The sequence below is a fragment of the Maniola hyperantus genome, chromosome 12 (genome assembly GCF_902806685.2).
Source record: "Maniola hyperantus chromosome 12, iAphHyp1.2, whole genome shotgun sequence".
NCBI classification, from domain to species: domain Eukaryota; kingdom Metazoa; phylum Arthropoda; class Insecta; order Lepidoptera; family Nymphalidae; genus Maniola; species Maniola hyperantus.
Window position 1 is genome coordinate 12,118,648 of NC_048547.1, and position 14,514 is coordinate 12,133,161.

General features: G+C 38.3%; 1 protein-coding gene across 12 annotated transcripts in view; it reads right to left on the reverse strand.

The window, feature by feature from the left end:
• Nucleotides 1–918: 918 nt before the first annotated feature.
• slo (calcium-activated potassium channel slo) overlaps nt 919–14,514 on the reverse strand; it is an 84,220-nt gene continuing 70,624 nt past the window's right edge. For 7 of the 12 annotated variants that reach the window (XM_069502306.1, XM_069502305.1, XM_069502302.1 and 4 more), the window contains 10 exons: nt 14,217–14,279; nt 13,351–13,386; nt 12,309–12,441; nt 7,810–7,981; nt 7,243–7,467; nt 6,676–6,967; nt 5,935–6,071; nt 5,410–5,546; nt 4,816–5,041; nt 919–4,181 (listed from right to left, as the gene is read on the reverse strand). In XM_069502306.1, the coding sequence (XP_069358407.1) occupies nt 4,095–4,181; nt 4,816–5,041; nt 5,410–5,546; nt 5,935–6,071; nt 6,676–6,967; nt 7,243–7,467; nt 7,810–7,981; nt 12,309–12,441; nt 13,351–13,386; nt 14,217–14,279 (1,508 nt within the window). In that variant the 3' untranslated portion in view covers nt 919–4,094. Of the gene's footprint in view, nt 4,182–4,815; nt 5,042–5,409; nt 5,547–5,934; nt 6,072–6,675; nt 6,968–7,242; nt 7,468–7,809; nt 7,982–10,029; nt 10,096–12,308; nt 12,442–13,350; nt 13,387–14,216; nt 14,280–14,514 lie in introns of all 12 variants that reach the window. The other 5 variants (XM_069502303.1, XM_034973674.2, XM_069502301.1 and 2 more) reach the window with 2 other exon arrangements.

The window sequence follows — 14,514 nt, forward strand, 5'->3', positions numbered from 1 at the left end:
TACAAAGTTCGGCAAAATTGCCACATGTCGTACTACAGTCGTATGCCGTATGATGCAGCGTTACGAACTTGACAGCTCATGCTAACATCACTCTAAGGCTGAGATCTATAGAGCGCACTTTGACATTGCTCAGACTTAAGACACGGTTGAAACGAGACAGCTTTATATCGCCGACATAAATCGTTGTAACTGAAACTTCAAGTCTGAGCAAACTCAAAGTTCGCTCTATAGATCTCAGCCTAAATTGTGGATGAAACATTCTATTTTTTGAACGGGGTAACACTGCGGCTTATGTGACAGCTCGCGTTGCGTGGCATCCGGTCGTGGCGTGTTGCAGTTATGTTTCCACCCTTATTTATCTTCATCAAACATCTTGTAATTCGATTTAGTAATAAATTATTGCATTACGTTCGATGACTAGATGATGCTAAAGGTATGACTTATGAGCCACTAATCACGTGAGGCGAATTTGACTAAAGTAGTAGTAAATACTACAAAAACTAACTCTAATTAACTGCGCGCTGTGTTCAGTGTATTAGGTACTAAGTTAGAATTTAGTTGCCGGTGCAGTTAATTAAAGTTTTCTTATCTAATACAATAAACTATGAAGTGTCCATAATCGTCAAAGCACCCGGAGTTAATTCTAATTACATTGCAGGCTTCACAAGCCACATCATAACAACGACGATTTCAAAATAATATCACACATTTTAAACAGCAAAATTACACTTTGCACTCTTTCCACGTACAACCCATTGGATCTTTGAACAAACTCGCAATGGCAATTTGTAGTAGTTTTTTTAAATATAATTTGTTTCAGTTCTTGTTTTTTTTTAGTGTGCAGCGCCGCAAATCACGTCCACTTTGACAATCCCCCGCCCTAGTTTGGGAAATAAAAACTAAAAAGAAAACGAAAAGTTGTTCTAAAAATTTATTTAAAAACTAATAATAAACTAAAAGAAATACTATGACCGGTGTGGTTTGATATAAATTGAGAACTCGACATTTTCTGTGCAAAGAGATAGCGTAAGCCAAGTACCCAGACACACACAGAAAATATGAAGCAATCACCAAGACAACTACTCTAAGATTTCAATAAATATAAAATAATATAAACAACTAAATATGAAACAGGGGTGAGCAAATTGGAACCATATACAAACTACCATACCGTGCATAATTTGAAAAGCGATTACAAAAATCTGTAGCACTGACGCCCTTGCGAGATTTTTATAGTAAGTTCCCGAGTTTTTTACTATTACCGAACACTATAAATTACTAATTATTTCACAAATGCGGAATCAATTACTCATATATGAAACTTCGAGCCTGTTTCACAACCGTCGGATAAGCTTATCTAACGAAATACATTTGACGTTCTGATAGATTTCCATACAAAAACTGTCATAACGTAAAATTTATTCGTTAGAGCTTATCTGATGGTTGTGAAACAGGCCCTTAGATGCCCTATTTCGAACAAGTATTAGTAAAAAACTCTAGCTACACTCGGCACTCGCAAAACACCATTCGTAATTTGGCGCCCAAAATGGAATCAGTAATTTGGCGCCCAATATGGAACCCAAAATTGGGTCAGCTAAAGTTCCCGAGTATGAGCTTTTTAGTATTACCGAAGACCACAATATTCCACATGATGTGGAAACAGATAAATGGAATATATGTAAATATTAACTTTTCAAACGAGTATTAATAAATAACTCACTTAACTCAACTCACTTAACGTAACTCACTTTATTTAGCACTCGAAAAAAAAACATTCGTAATTTGGCGCCCAAAATAGAATTGGTAATTTGGTGCCCAAAATGGAATCGGTAGTTTGGTACCAAAAATGAATCAATAAGTTGGCGCCCAAAATGAACTCAGTAATTTGGCGCCCAAAACGGACCCAGTGATTTGGCGCCCAAATGGAACTGAAGTTTTAGACAAAACTTTAAAATAACCTTGTAAAAAGCGTCAGTGCTACATTGTCTTAAAATAAGTGTTCGATTCAATGTAAATAAACAAACTAAATTACGTGTAACAAAGTAAATGAATGTGACAGTATGTGGTTGATGTAATGTAGTTGAACTTCGATCAGTCGACGACGATATTATAAATGCTTAAAATAATCTACGTAGTATAAAAAGAAATAATCTTAACCGTGAAATATAGTCTACTGGATAAGGAATGGACAATCTAAATTATAGACAAAAATATTTTAAATAATGCAATACCTTATATTTATAGGTCATCCTGTTAAAATAAAACCGGTCTTGCAATTAAAAGTTTAAAAGGTTCTCCTTTACATTGAGCATTTGATTAGTTACATAGTCCAAGTAAAATACACCTATCCGTTACCTACCTTCACTTTTGTATTTGTGTTTGAGTGCCTATTATAGATGGGTATATACAAGATCCAAGATTCTCCCTTACGTTTACGTTTTCGCTATAATCTGACATGGCACAATCTACATATTCACGACTAAATATATTGAAACACCGAAAGCTTTTCTATCTATAATCTTTGTCATCCTGTATATACGCACTATAAAGTGTTCAGTGTATATAATGCATGCAATTTAAGAACTCATACACCATATTTATTGTAAAAGTACGGCAGCTCAATTGGGGTAGAATGACAGCTACAATGTCACGATCGCAATCATCTCCGATTGGTTGATGCTCGCTCACTATTGGCTAATGTATTGTTGCAACAAGAATACCATAAATTCAGCCAATCACAGCGATCGCGATTGTAATAATGATTGGTGCAGTTTTCCCCAATAGGACTAATATCGTACTTTTGACATGACAGTTAACACATAGAGTAAATATGGCGAGTGAGTTCTCAAAATGCACGCACTATATTTTATTTACACGTTTAATAATAATCCTGTGTAGTTTTGACTGTTCCAGAATATTGTTTTGTTTTCAAATAACGAACACAACAACGAAGCAACACGGATCTTCTAGAATCTTCTAACATGTGCTGGAAGTGAGTGAAGGTTTTGCAGTGCAGTGTCCGATCGAAACCAAAATAAAAACTAAAAGGGGTCTGGTTTAGGTAAAATCTTCATAAGGTACATATGCATCGAATCCTAGCGCGAATTAATATGTTAGATAAATTAGCCTTTTCACTAAATTCAACGATCTTAAATACTGCGTATTTATTGGTTTCCAAAACAACTTTCGATAGATAGTGACTGCAAAGATAAAGAAGATTTTAGAGAAGAGGGTAGTTAGTATAAACTATAAAATAATTTTAGTATGAAAGTCAAGAAAATCGAAAGAGTCCTAGTTTTTAGGGGAACACATAAAAAACCTATACAAAATACGCGTGAAACAGATTATAAACGCATATCATGTCGTACTAGGATCCGCGATCATGGGTAAAATTGCTCTCAGATCTAGTGTTGAGTAGACCTTAGAAGAGGAAGCGATTTTCAATTATGACAGACCTTGGAGGAGAGGAGGGGGGAGAGAGATATTTTTTCGTGACAGTTGCATTTCGGTCGCAATCAGTCATCTGTCAATTTCAGCGACGATTGTGCAATGGTCAGATCATGAGTTACATATGCATAGGTATGACGGATCGCTGTCACTAATTGTCTGACACTGTCAGTAATTACTGTTAAGAAAAAATTCCCCCTCCGGGTTAGAACCTTGTTCAGAAGAATATTCTCATTTGAAATAACAGAAAACTCCTAGCCCAAAAGAAGGTCTCTACTCAGGGACCAGAACATATTATGGTTCCGTACCTCAAAAGGAAAAAAGGATCCCTTATAGGATCACTTCGTTGTCTGTATATCTGTCTGTCAAGAAACCTATAGGGTACTTCCCGTTGACCTAGAATCATGAAATTTGGCAGGTTCGTCTTATAGCACTCGTAAGGTGAAAAATCCGAAAACCGTAATATTCGAGGACATGCTTGATACTATAGAGGTTCGCCTCGTTCAAGATGCTACTCAACACTGAACTGGCGGGGTCACGCAATGAGGGACGGTGGGCGGTGCGGGAGGGGGGTCGTGGGGTCGCGGCGACGGGCCCGCCTAGATGTAGGAGTAGGGCCCGTCGGTGAGGGCGCTGCACAGCAATAGTCAGGACGCGTCGTCCTTGCCGCCCGCCGCCGCGCGCCGGTGCGAGCGGTACTCCACGCCCGGGTCGAATTGCATCAGCACGAAGACCTGCCCACAAAAAACCTTTGATGCCTTCGAATGAATTAATGACGAACGCTTCAACGATCGAACATCGCTTGTTGATTTATCAATCGAGAAGTGTAAGAATTTAAAAAACACCAATCAGATTGTCGTCATCAAGCGATATAAGTTCACTGCTGGATGTAATAAATGTGGCCTTTTGTAAATATTTCAAAACGCTACTGCCAGAATACAGCGGCACCCTGCGACCCCAAATACCATCGGTTCTTCGAATATGTAGACTCCGCCGATTGCCTCTTCAGCTTCGCAATTCGCAACCCGTTAAGCTATGCCAGTTACTTTAGCTCTACGGATCTCCTCATTTCTAATTTGACCACGAAGAGAAACTCCGAGCTCCGAGCCGAGAGAATAGCTCTCTCCATCGCCCGCCGAGTGATTCTGACCATTAGCATATCGACATCGTCGTCTTCTAAAAAATTAGTCACATATACCTGGTCAGTGGGCAGCAAACAGAAGTCATCAGGTGTGTTGGTGATGACGTATCGCTTGCTGCTCGCGTCGCAGGAAGATGACGTGTAGCGGAACCGGTACAGGCCGATATACAGCATGCCGTATGTCCTGAGCGCTGCCACGAACAGGTCGCTGTATTTGTCACATTTACCTGGTCAGTGGGCAGCAAACAGAAGTCATCAGGCGGGTTGGTGATGACGTATCGCTTGCTGCTCGCGTCGCAGGAAGACGACGTGTCCCGGAACCGGTACAGGCCGATACACAGCATGCCGTATGTCCTGAGCGCTGCCACGAACAGGTCGCCGTACTTGCCCGCCTCGCCGAACTGCGCCAGTGGACCGTCGTACAGGGAAATCTGACCCACTCTACACCTATCCCTGGGGTTGAGAAAAATTAAATACGTGATTGAAACGTTTTGAAAAATTATGCTAGAACTTGGATGAATTAATTGTTATTAGTTCACATCAATTTGAATAGTAAACATTTTCTTGAATTTTTCATAAATATGGGAAATGATCCCTAAACATTTGGCGACGTCCTGGAGGGTAGTCTTTGCACTATATTGTTAAAGCGACCATCAAAATATGATCTTAAATATTATTATTATCTTGTACAAAGAGCTGAATAAGGCTGGTCCGATCATTGTATCTTGGAACTTGTTGGAAAAGGATCAACACTATCTAAATTCCCATTTCTGGGTAAGTCAGTGTCTCATTTCTTTTAAGGCAGAAAAAGGCAGTCTTACCTATTAGCTAAGCTCTCGGGCGTGGAGTACCCCCCTCGGAGACCAGCTCCCTCGGCGAGGATCAGCTCCAGCTCAGGCGTGGCGCCGCCCGTGATTAACGAGCGGATCAGCGTTAACGCGTTCTGGTTGAAATATGTCTGGAACATTCACACCAAATCATACCTTAGAGTAGAGAAAGGAAATTGACAAGATGATGGAAACAAAGTAAGAATACGTTGCAATCTTTTTTTTAAATTATATAGGCTGGCGCTTGATTGCATCATACCAAACAGTAGGAGATGACACAGCCTAAGGCCTGCCTAGAAGGTGCCTATCCACTCATCTCTTTAAGTACCAATATTATTAAGTATAACTATTGGGGGAAAACGGAATCCGGAAAGGCATTCCATATTCTAGCAGTGAGTATTAGAAACGAGGAAGCAAATAGCTTTGCGTGAGTCCGTGGAATTTCGACTATATAAAGGGTCAGACCTTGGCGATGCCTTAGATAGTAAAATGGCGATGGGGAATTAGGTCGAAACTCACAGTGGACATGAGGGAGTCCAGCACGCTGACGGCGAAGGCGGTGCCGCATGCGAAAGGCTGCGTGAGGTACAGCTCGGTGTCGGGGTCGTCGTCGTCGTCCTGGTCCAGGAACTGTACGTTGCTGTCGTTCACCAGTTCTGTGTCAACAAAATGTGCAATCTTAGTGTTTTCCTGGCCGGATTTCGAAGACGGTTGCGGATCTCAATGGAGACTACTATCACTGGCTAGCCAATACTACGCTGGAGATAAAAAATGCACTAATATGTGCGTGAACTTTTTGTTTTCTGATTCTCACACTCCGATGACAATCCGAAGCAACGAGAGAAAGATTAGGCGCAAGTTTACTGATCTGTTAACCCGCCAACTACCCAACTACGAGCTGCTACTGAGAATTTTTTGACAGAAAAGCCTAATGACTTTTTTGGTCTCGAACTAAGAACCTCGAGATCTGCAGACTACTAAGTTTTCCAATATCCGCGAGAAATTTTTAACAATTAATATTCTTACGATAAACACAAAAAATCTGCTATGTTATGGAACATCCTGGACTATATTTTGGGAAAACATTCCTCATCCACTAATTTTCTCCAGGTCGTTAATCCATCGTAATTTTGATCGACACAAGATGCGCTTACCGGTATAAAATCTTTATTCCAGAACACGTCTGTCACAGCAGTTCTGTGAAAATCACGGCCTGCCCACATAATATTTCTGCTAACTAATCCAGTAGTACCTACTTACCCGTAATCATAGGCACATTGGCACCATACACCGACCCTCTTCTCTGCAGCAGCACCGGCGCGGCGTTGCCCCCGGCCGGCGGCTGCGTCGTCGCGCCATTCGTCACCCCAGCACTCAGCACTCCAATCGTATCGTCAAACGTCATAGCCTTGATGTTCAACGAAGCCAAGATAGCTTCCTTGTCAGCCAGCGTCGGGTCATCGTTGGATGGCACCTTCGCTGACAGGATGCAGCACATGTCACATAAGTTCACATTGACTGCACGCAAGTCGGCCCGGCTTAGCGGTGAACCCTGGAAATTTTTGGGAGGTTGAATGACAACGAAGACGGTAAGTCATGCACTGACTTTAGTACGTAAGTGACAAACAAAACTGACCAAAAAACGTGGCACTAGAATCACACTATTGCGCGTCTACAGTCAATACCAATAGAGTTGAAGATGTCTAGATTTAAGCAAACTTACTTATAGAAAATTCCTCAATAATTGTTCTTTGACTTGTCAATAATGTGAACCAACCATAACTCATAAAAATACCTACATATAATATGCCTTAAGCCTTAACTTACATTCAACACAGAAATCTTTGGCAGATTCTGCAACATCTTCCACTCCCGCCTGATGTAGTCCACGCTTCCCACAATCACCACATGCTTCAGCTCGTGGTAGTGGAAGTTGGAGGCTCTCAGCGGCATCACCAAGTTCCTCAGCCCTATCAGAGGCGAGTCCGGGTCCGCGAAGAGACACACCACCACGTGACCGTTGAGCACTGTCATCGCCGCTTGGTTTCTGTCCTGGAAAGGGTAAGTGAAGATTTTTTTTGTAAAATGCCTTGGTGATTCGTCTTGTAGATGGTGGTAGAACAAATTCTGTGTATATGTTTTCTATAACTTTTTGAGCACTAGTTTTCTTAGGAGTACGTTGTTTGATTTTTGACATTACGGTCTCAAATACTAAAAAAGCGCTCTCGGAGACCACACTATTTTAATTCGATAACAAACATTTTAGAGACTTAATTCAACTGCTTTTTGGTGACACCGCATACCTATGATGAAAGGTTGTTGTACTCTTGGTAATTGGTAGCAGGTATAAGGACACTTCTAGAAAAAATAACGAATCGGAAACACAATACGTACTAATATACAATCTTCTAGATTCCTCGCTGGACTCCAATGGAACATTCCAGTAGAGTCATACTTCATTTCAGTCTTTTCAAAGTCGAAGTCCTTCGACTGGTCGTCCGCCAGGCCCGCTGGCAGACTGACTCCGTTACTATTCTGGTTACCCCCACTACTTCTACTCGTTGGCCTGGATCATAAAAAGACACATTTAAATACTCCATTTCGGCGAAACTGTCATCAGAACTTCGAGTTTAAGTTTTTGCGTGAACTAGATTCGTCACTGGTGCTATTAGGTACCCTGTTCAAATGCTAACAGACGCGATTTAATGCCTCTTGTTATCTTCACTTACAAATTCATTATTACATTATTTGTGAGTGAAGAAGCCGGATGTGTTAAAACCTTACCTGATAGCATTTGATGAGCGTAATATTTCAACTATTTACAAATCCAAAACTAAAACAAATGTTCTTAAAGTAGTATTATCCTTTTTGCGGTGTTTTAACTTTTAAGACGAAAAGGATAGCACTAATTTTAAACCTAACTGTAGAATTTTAAAAAATTATTTTGCTTAAGGCTCCTAATTCTGATTCATCAGTAAATGAATATTCAGTAGTAAATGAATTCGGAACTATTTTGATTAATACAGTTTCGTATTTTTGTGCACCGATGAATTAGAATCAAGGGCCTTAGACAAAATGAATTTTTTGACTTGCCCTCCAAGCAACGAAATTGACATTGGCTTGAGTGTGACTGCAAATGTTTGCATTGCAATGCTTACTATTTTATTTTGATGTTTACTTACTGAAATTAGAATAAAATGTCTGTAGAGTCAGTTATAACTCACACTAGTGACGAGCATTGACACAGAAAGATAAACTCGACGCCCAGGTGCGACTTGTACAGTGTGCGTAGATTTAAAATTATATTTTTATCATGTGCATAGTTTTTTGTATGTCGAATTTTAGTTCGTTGGCGTTTGTTTTAATAGCGTCGCGCATAATTATTTGATGGGTCAATCAAAAAAAGTTGTCGGCAGAATTAATTCTCCAAGAATTATTTATAATAATCACACGATCTAGATTTTAGCAACTAGCCACTATAAGCACACGCGTGAGTTTCTTTATGATATTACTTGGAGTATTATTCGCGAAAATAATAAATAGATAAAGTATAAAATAAGTAGATCAAACGATATTACAAGCAAATAATATAATAATTGCATAATGCATTGTAAATAATAATTGGAAATATAGACATGTTTATAATTACAGGTGCGAAAATGATTTCTAATTCTTCTAGACATATATACCTACTACCTTGATAATATGAACTAGGTACATTTAACAATCAAGCTGGCCATGGTATCTCTATCTACTAATTCTGTTGTAGACAAGATCACAAGACTAAAATTCAGGATGTAATAAGCCCACTCTACTAATGCTCCGTTAAATTATCTTTGGACAAACAGAGACAAAGCAACGCTTGATCTCGGTTTCTACAAGTAGAGATAGAGCGAGCATTCACTCGTTTGATCTAAATTCACCTGAACTTATTAATGATTTTACTGTCTTGTTAATTTAGGTAATGGTCTGTGTACAACATAATCAGTTATATTCTGAATGGGCAAAGCTCTAACTTATGATATCTACCCATTTTGGACAATCGTACATAAACAAAACAATTCAAAATAAAGAAAATATTGTATGAAATTAGTAGTTGTGACTAAGTTAATTAAAATTTTAAAACTACTACTTACCTATTTGTTATTGCAATCGATTAAGATTTATGCAATATTTTCTTTATTTTTCATCCTAAATCACCTTCGATCTAACTTTCATCAGTGCCGTGCTTAATCTTAGTGCAAAAACCATTACGAATAAGTGAAAGATAAATTATCTACCATAAACCTACTAAAATAAACATAGGGTCCAACTTGTTACTTTTGTCACAGTGACAAAGAATCACTAGTACATTTTTAGTTGAATGTGAAGCTAAGGATAATGGGTGTGAGTGACAGGATATTACAGTACACAAAAGGTGATTTTTTGTCACCGTTGAAAACTATAATTTAAGTGATAGTGGGGTTTAGACAAAACTAAATAATAAGGTTCCAAGTTCTACGCTACACATAAGTTCATTCTCACTAAAACAGAAATAAAATACATCACTGACTGCATAACCAAACTACAGACCAGAAAAATATCTAGGTGATATATATAATTTTATGAAATTACATGAGTTTTTTCACTTCGTAGGCTAGATGATAGGCTTGGTAATTCGTATCTTGGTCTTGCGTATTCCTGCAAACAGGGCCAGAGTTCGTCTCCATTGTTTTAAGGAGTCGTGGAAGTGAGACAAAATATTAGACAGAGATAGACATAGATAACGTTGTGCCGTGCATACATAGTGCACTTCGTGCTAACAGCAGACATCAAATGCTTGTAAAAAGCAACAATAATATTAACTTGACATAATAAACGGAGTTTATACAGGGTTGTTTTGAGTCTTACACGGAGGTTCTACGTTCACTTTTGCATCAGTACCCTAAGTACTAGTTTTCATAGTTATCCAAACGTAATTTAGTATCGAGTTACATCTTTCCCCCCTTGCGAAGAGTAAGAAATAAAATAAAACCGGTAGTACTTGAGCTAGGTTCATATTATTCTGGCGCGGTTAGAATATTTTTCGAGATATTAAAACATATACTAAGGGTATTATTCAGTCCACCACCTTGATCACGATGAAACTGATGACGTATTGTCATAAGACTGATAAATTACCATTGTACATTAGGGTAACAGTCTGGTGTAAAATGATTTGTTATAAATCTCCATCAGTTGATCGTATTCAGTATGTCGTCATTCAGACAACAATAATGAACTGAAATGACGCCAAAATGAACGGGTAACCTGCGTATTAGTTAGGTAATTAAGAGGCGTGTCAAGTGAAGTACCCTCTAGTCACATTTTGTCACAGTGACAAAATTCACCTGCCATTTTGTATGAAAATATGTTGCTGATGACGTCTCTCTTTATGAGTGCAGCTGCAGCTTCATATCTTTCCATAGAAAATCATCGTGATTTTTGGTCACTGTGCCAAAATCAACTAGTAGGATCTAAGGCTTAGTTATTTATTATAGTTTCTAATGTGTTTGATTTATAATTATTATAATACTCCTAGCCAATAGAAGGAGCATTTCCAGTGCCTCTTACCTCTACAATGCATTTAGCATTACAATAATTGGCAAAGTGTACATTTACATTATTCTGCCGCAATAACACAGCGACAATTCACAAATATACCGGTACATATTATATTAGGTACAAGAAATTTGTACCGCTAGAAAACCTGTATACATATTTCTGTTAATTTTATAGGTTCTAACATTACTTATGGAACCAATAAATTATATATTTATAATTCCCTGGGTTTTCCGTTTCTAATCTATTATATTTTCCAATACCTACATAATATTATTAATAATAATCATAAACTGAGTGCTATTGTCGCAAATTATCGCGTTTGGCACTCCCAGATAGGTGAACAATTAACACCATTGAATTAATTGTATTGAAGGCAGTTTCAAGTCAACATTTAATTTTTTTTTGCCTTTTACCTTTTAATGACGTATTATTATGTTTTTGATGTTACATCTCAAATAAAAATGATAGTCTTTTTCAAATATAAAATCTCTTTTTGGCACTGTCACGATATGTAATGCGGCTCCAGACTGAGAACATCCGAGAAGACTTTGGATGCCATTCTTTTTCTCATTTCTTTCGACTGCGATCGCACCCTTTGTCATGCTATATAAACCACCTCAAAACCGAGAAAAGTTGAGAATACCATCGACATTCACGTTCTTGTCGGTTCTAGTCTCTTCTCAGATGCTCTCGGCTTGAGTCTGAAACCGACTTAGCATCTCGCTGTCACATTCTATTTTATCTAATAATTTAACAATTGCCAGAGATGGAGATGTGAACACATCAGGTGAATCAAATTCAAAATCATCAACATAATTATTGTTTTTCGGTAAGAAACTTTCCAATTCATGTATTGGTCTTGTAACTATTAAGACTAGAGACACATCTAGCGGAAATTCAGCGCAAGGATATTTCACTTCGGTTCTATCTCGTTGCATTAAGTAAAAGTTGTAGAAATTTTACTTCTGGCCAAAGACTGCCAAAGAATCTATAGTAAAAATGCGCGCGGCAATTTTTTCGGCGTTTTATCCGCATAAATGTGACGCTCTCCTAACATTTTCGTACAACATATTCGAGCCAATATCTCACGCAGTTTTCCGGCTGCGTAATTTCACTAGATTAGTAAGGCGACTTAACCAGTCATTTCGCAGGCGCCCGTAAAAATATAACATTGCTGCGAAATTCCGCTCACAAAATTCTGCTAGACTTGTCCCAAGCCAGAATGTGCCAAATGGGAATTACTAAATAAACAAAAACAGGGGTATAAATGGCTGTGTAGCGGACAGATAAAAAGCCAAAAGATCACTTACGTATCCGGTGGGGCTCTGTTGACGTTTGGCTTCACCTTGTTAACCTGCCTGGTAGTCGTGTTGTTCATCAGTTGATTAGCCATTGGTGATAGAAGAGCCGTGGGTGCTGCGCTCCGATGGTTCCGGTTTATTACTGGAAGTAGATTAAAAAATAAAGTAAAACGCTGCGCAAAAGTTGTAATGGTCTGAATTTGTAGTATTCTTACTACAATTCAATTGCAGCCAATAAGTCAGCTTATAAGAGGTGGTTGCGATCGTTACACTGTAGCTGTCGAACCAAGGTGGTAAACCTGTCGAGTCGGTGATTGTGACGATCACAATCACCTATGTTTGTATTGACTGAAATGTACTGTTGCAGAATACCATCGATTCAGCCACTACGAATTCACCAATGATTGTGCGGCTTTTCCACAATCGGTCAGTTGCTTGTCAATGATAGATAGAAAGAAGCAGTTTGTTACGTAAAAACTGCTTCTTTCTACTCAGTCTACAACAGACTTGTGATATTGTCTCAATTTTTTTTTGTTTTGTCGCTTAGGTAAGTGGGAAGAAAAATTCGAGAAAGGAAAGACGGTTGTGCCTTATTAATTAAGCACTTAACACTATAAATTAACACCGTTCAATTTATGGAAGTTTTTTATGTCGCCGAATAGTCTAGAAGAGCGTAAAGTGGACCACATAATTTATTTTATGGCATTGAGTAGTGGTGGTACCATACTAGGTTATTCCTTTTCCTACATGTATGAAAAGTGGGAGGGTATTACATAGTTCATTTCTATGATTGAATAGTTTTTTTTTTGCAGATTAAATCAAAGAACACTATAAGATTCGACTCACTGCTGTAGCTGAAAAGATCAAGGTACTGTGGACTAGGTACTAGCCAAAAATGGATGACTGACACAAAAGGAGCAAGATCAGTAATTTTCACATTATGACACACAGACACAGGTATGTTTTTCTAGCTATCTTTGATCATTTTGTCTTAAATACTTAATTTGAGTAAAGTAATCAAAAGTAGTTTAAGTAGTAACTTGATACTTACAACTGATATCTTCTCCTCTCTCGCGAGCGATTTCACCTTGAACAATAATTGTGATTATTAAACTCTTCCTTTAATTAATTTGATTATTACAAAGTCTCGTAAGTACAAAATTAAATTTTCAATTTTAAAAATGGTAAGAGATCTCTTCAGATTCTACGACATAAGCTTTTTACAGAACATTCAATATGGACAGACCACATATAATATAAAATAAACGGTAAGATGCAATGTCATGAGATAGGTCTGCAAGGCTGTAGGATACAAACCAGAAAATGATGAGAGTATCCGCTGTAGAGTTAACCAAGAAGCATAGATCAATGAAACTTTATCATTTCGGAATTGCAATTTCTTCGAACAGAAAACGTGATGCAAACAAACAATATATTGCAGTTGAAATCGTGGTAGAGTACTTCAAGAGACCTATAACTTTTTGCACAGGAAGTTTTCGCTCGCAAAGCGACAGTTATACCCCCGAACACTGAAAAGCATCTTAAAATTTAAGGGAACTTTAAATTTTAATTGACGTGGTTTTGGCATTTTGTCTACACAACTAACGTCATACAACAGTCAAATAATATGTAAGAAAGCTCTAACAATTAATTGCAGTTCCAGTATTCGGCCGATATCGACAGTCTATGCCGGGGTCATGCTTGATGGAAAAGCAAAAGTAGACCTTCCGATGGTCGTTCTCGGTTTTGTTCTCCATCCATTGTGCTCGCTATGAAAAGGCGTGGTGAAGCATCTAAGTGCGTTTAACTTTTTTTTACTTTTATTAACCTATGGGTAAGCAAATCTGGCTGTTATGTGTGGGCCGATGAAAAAAAGAAAATAATAAAATCACTCAGTCCTTTGAGCCTGAGATGTACCTCGAACATGGACCTTCTTGGGCAACTCTGGCGGCGTGAAGGTGGGGGGAGGATGGTGGTCATCTGCAAAACATCAGCACAGTTCGCATTCCAATACACCACTCAATGAAACGACCTACACATCGCATAATGTACCAAGTCGTATGACATTTTGATGATACATATTTATATACAGTAAACAAAGAACATACGGTTTCACCTTCTCATGGAAATGGTTGCAAATTTTTAATTGAGCAGCTATTTAGATTTTTTAAGCATTTGAAATTTCAAATTCAAATAATTTGGAAGTACCATTTAA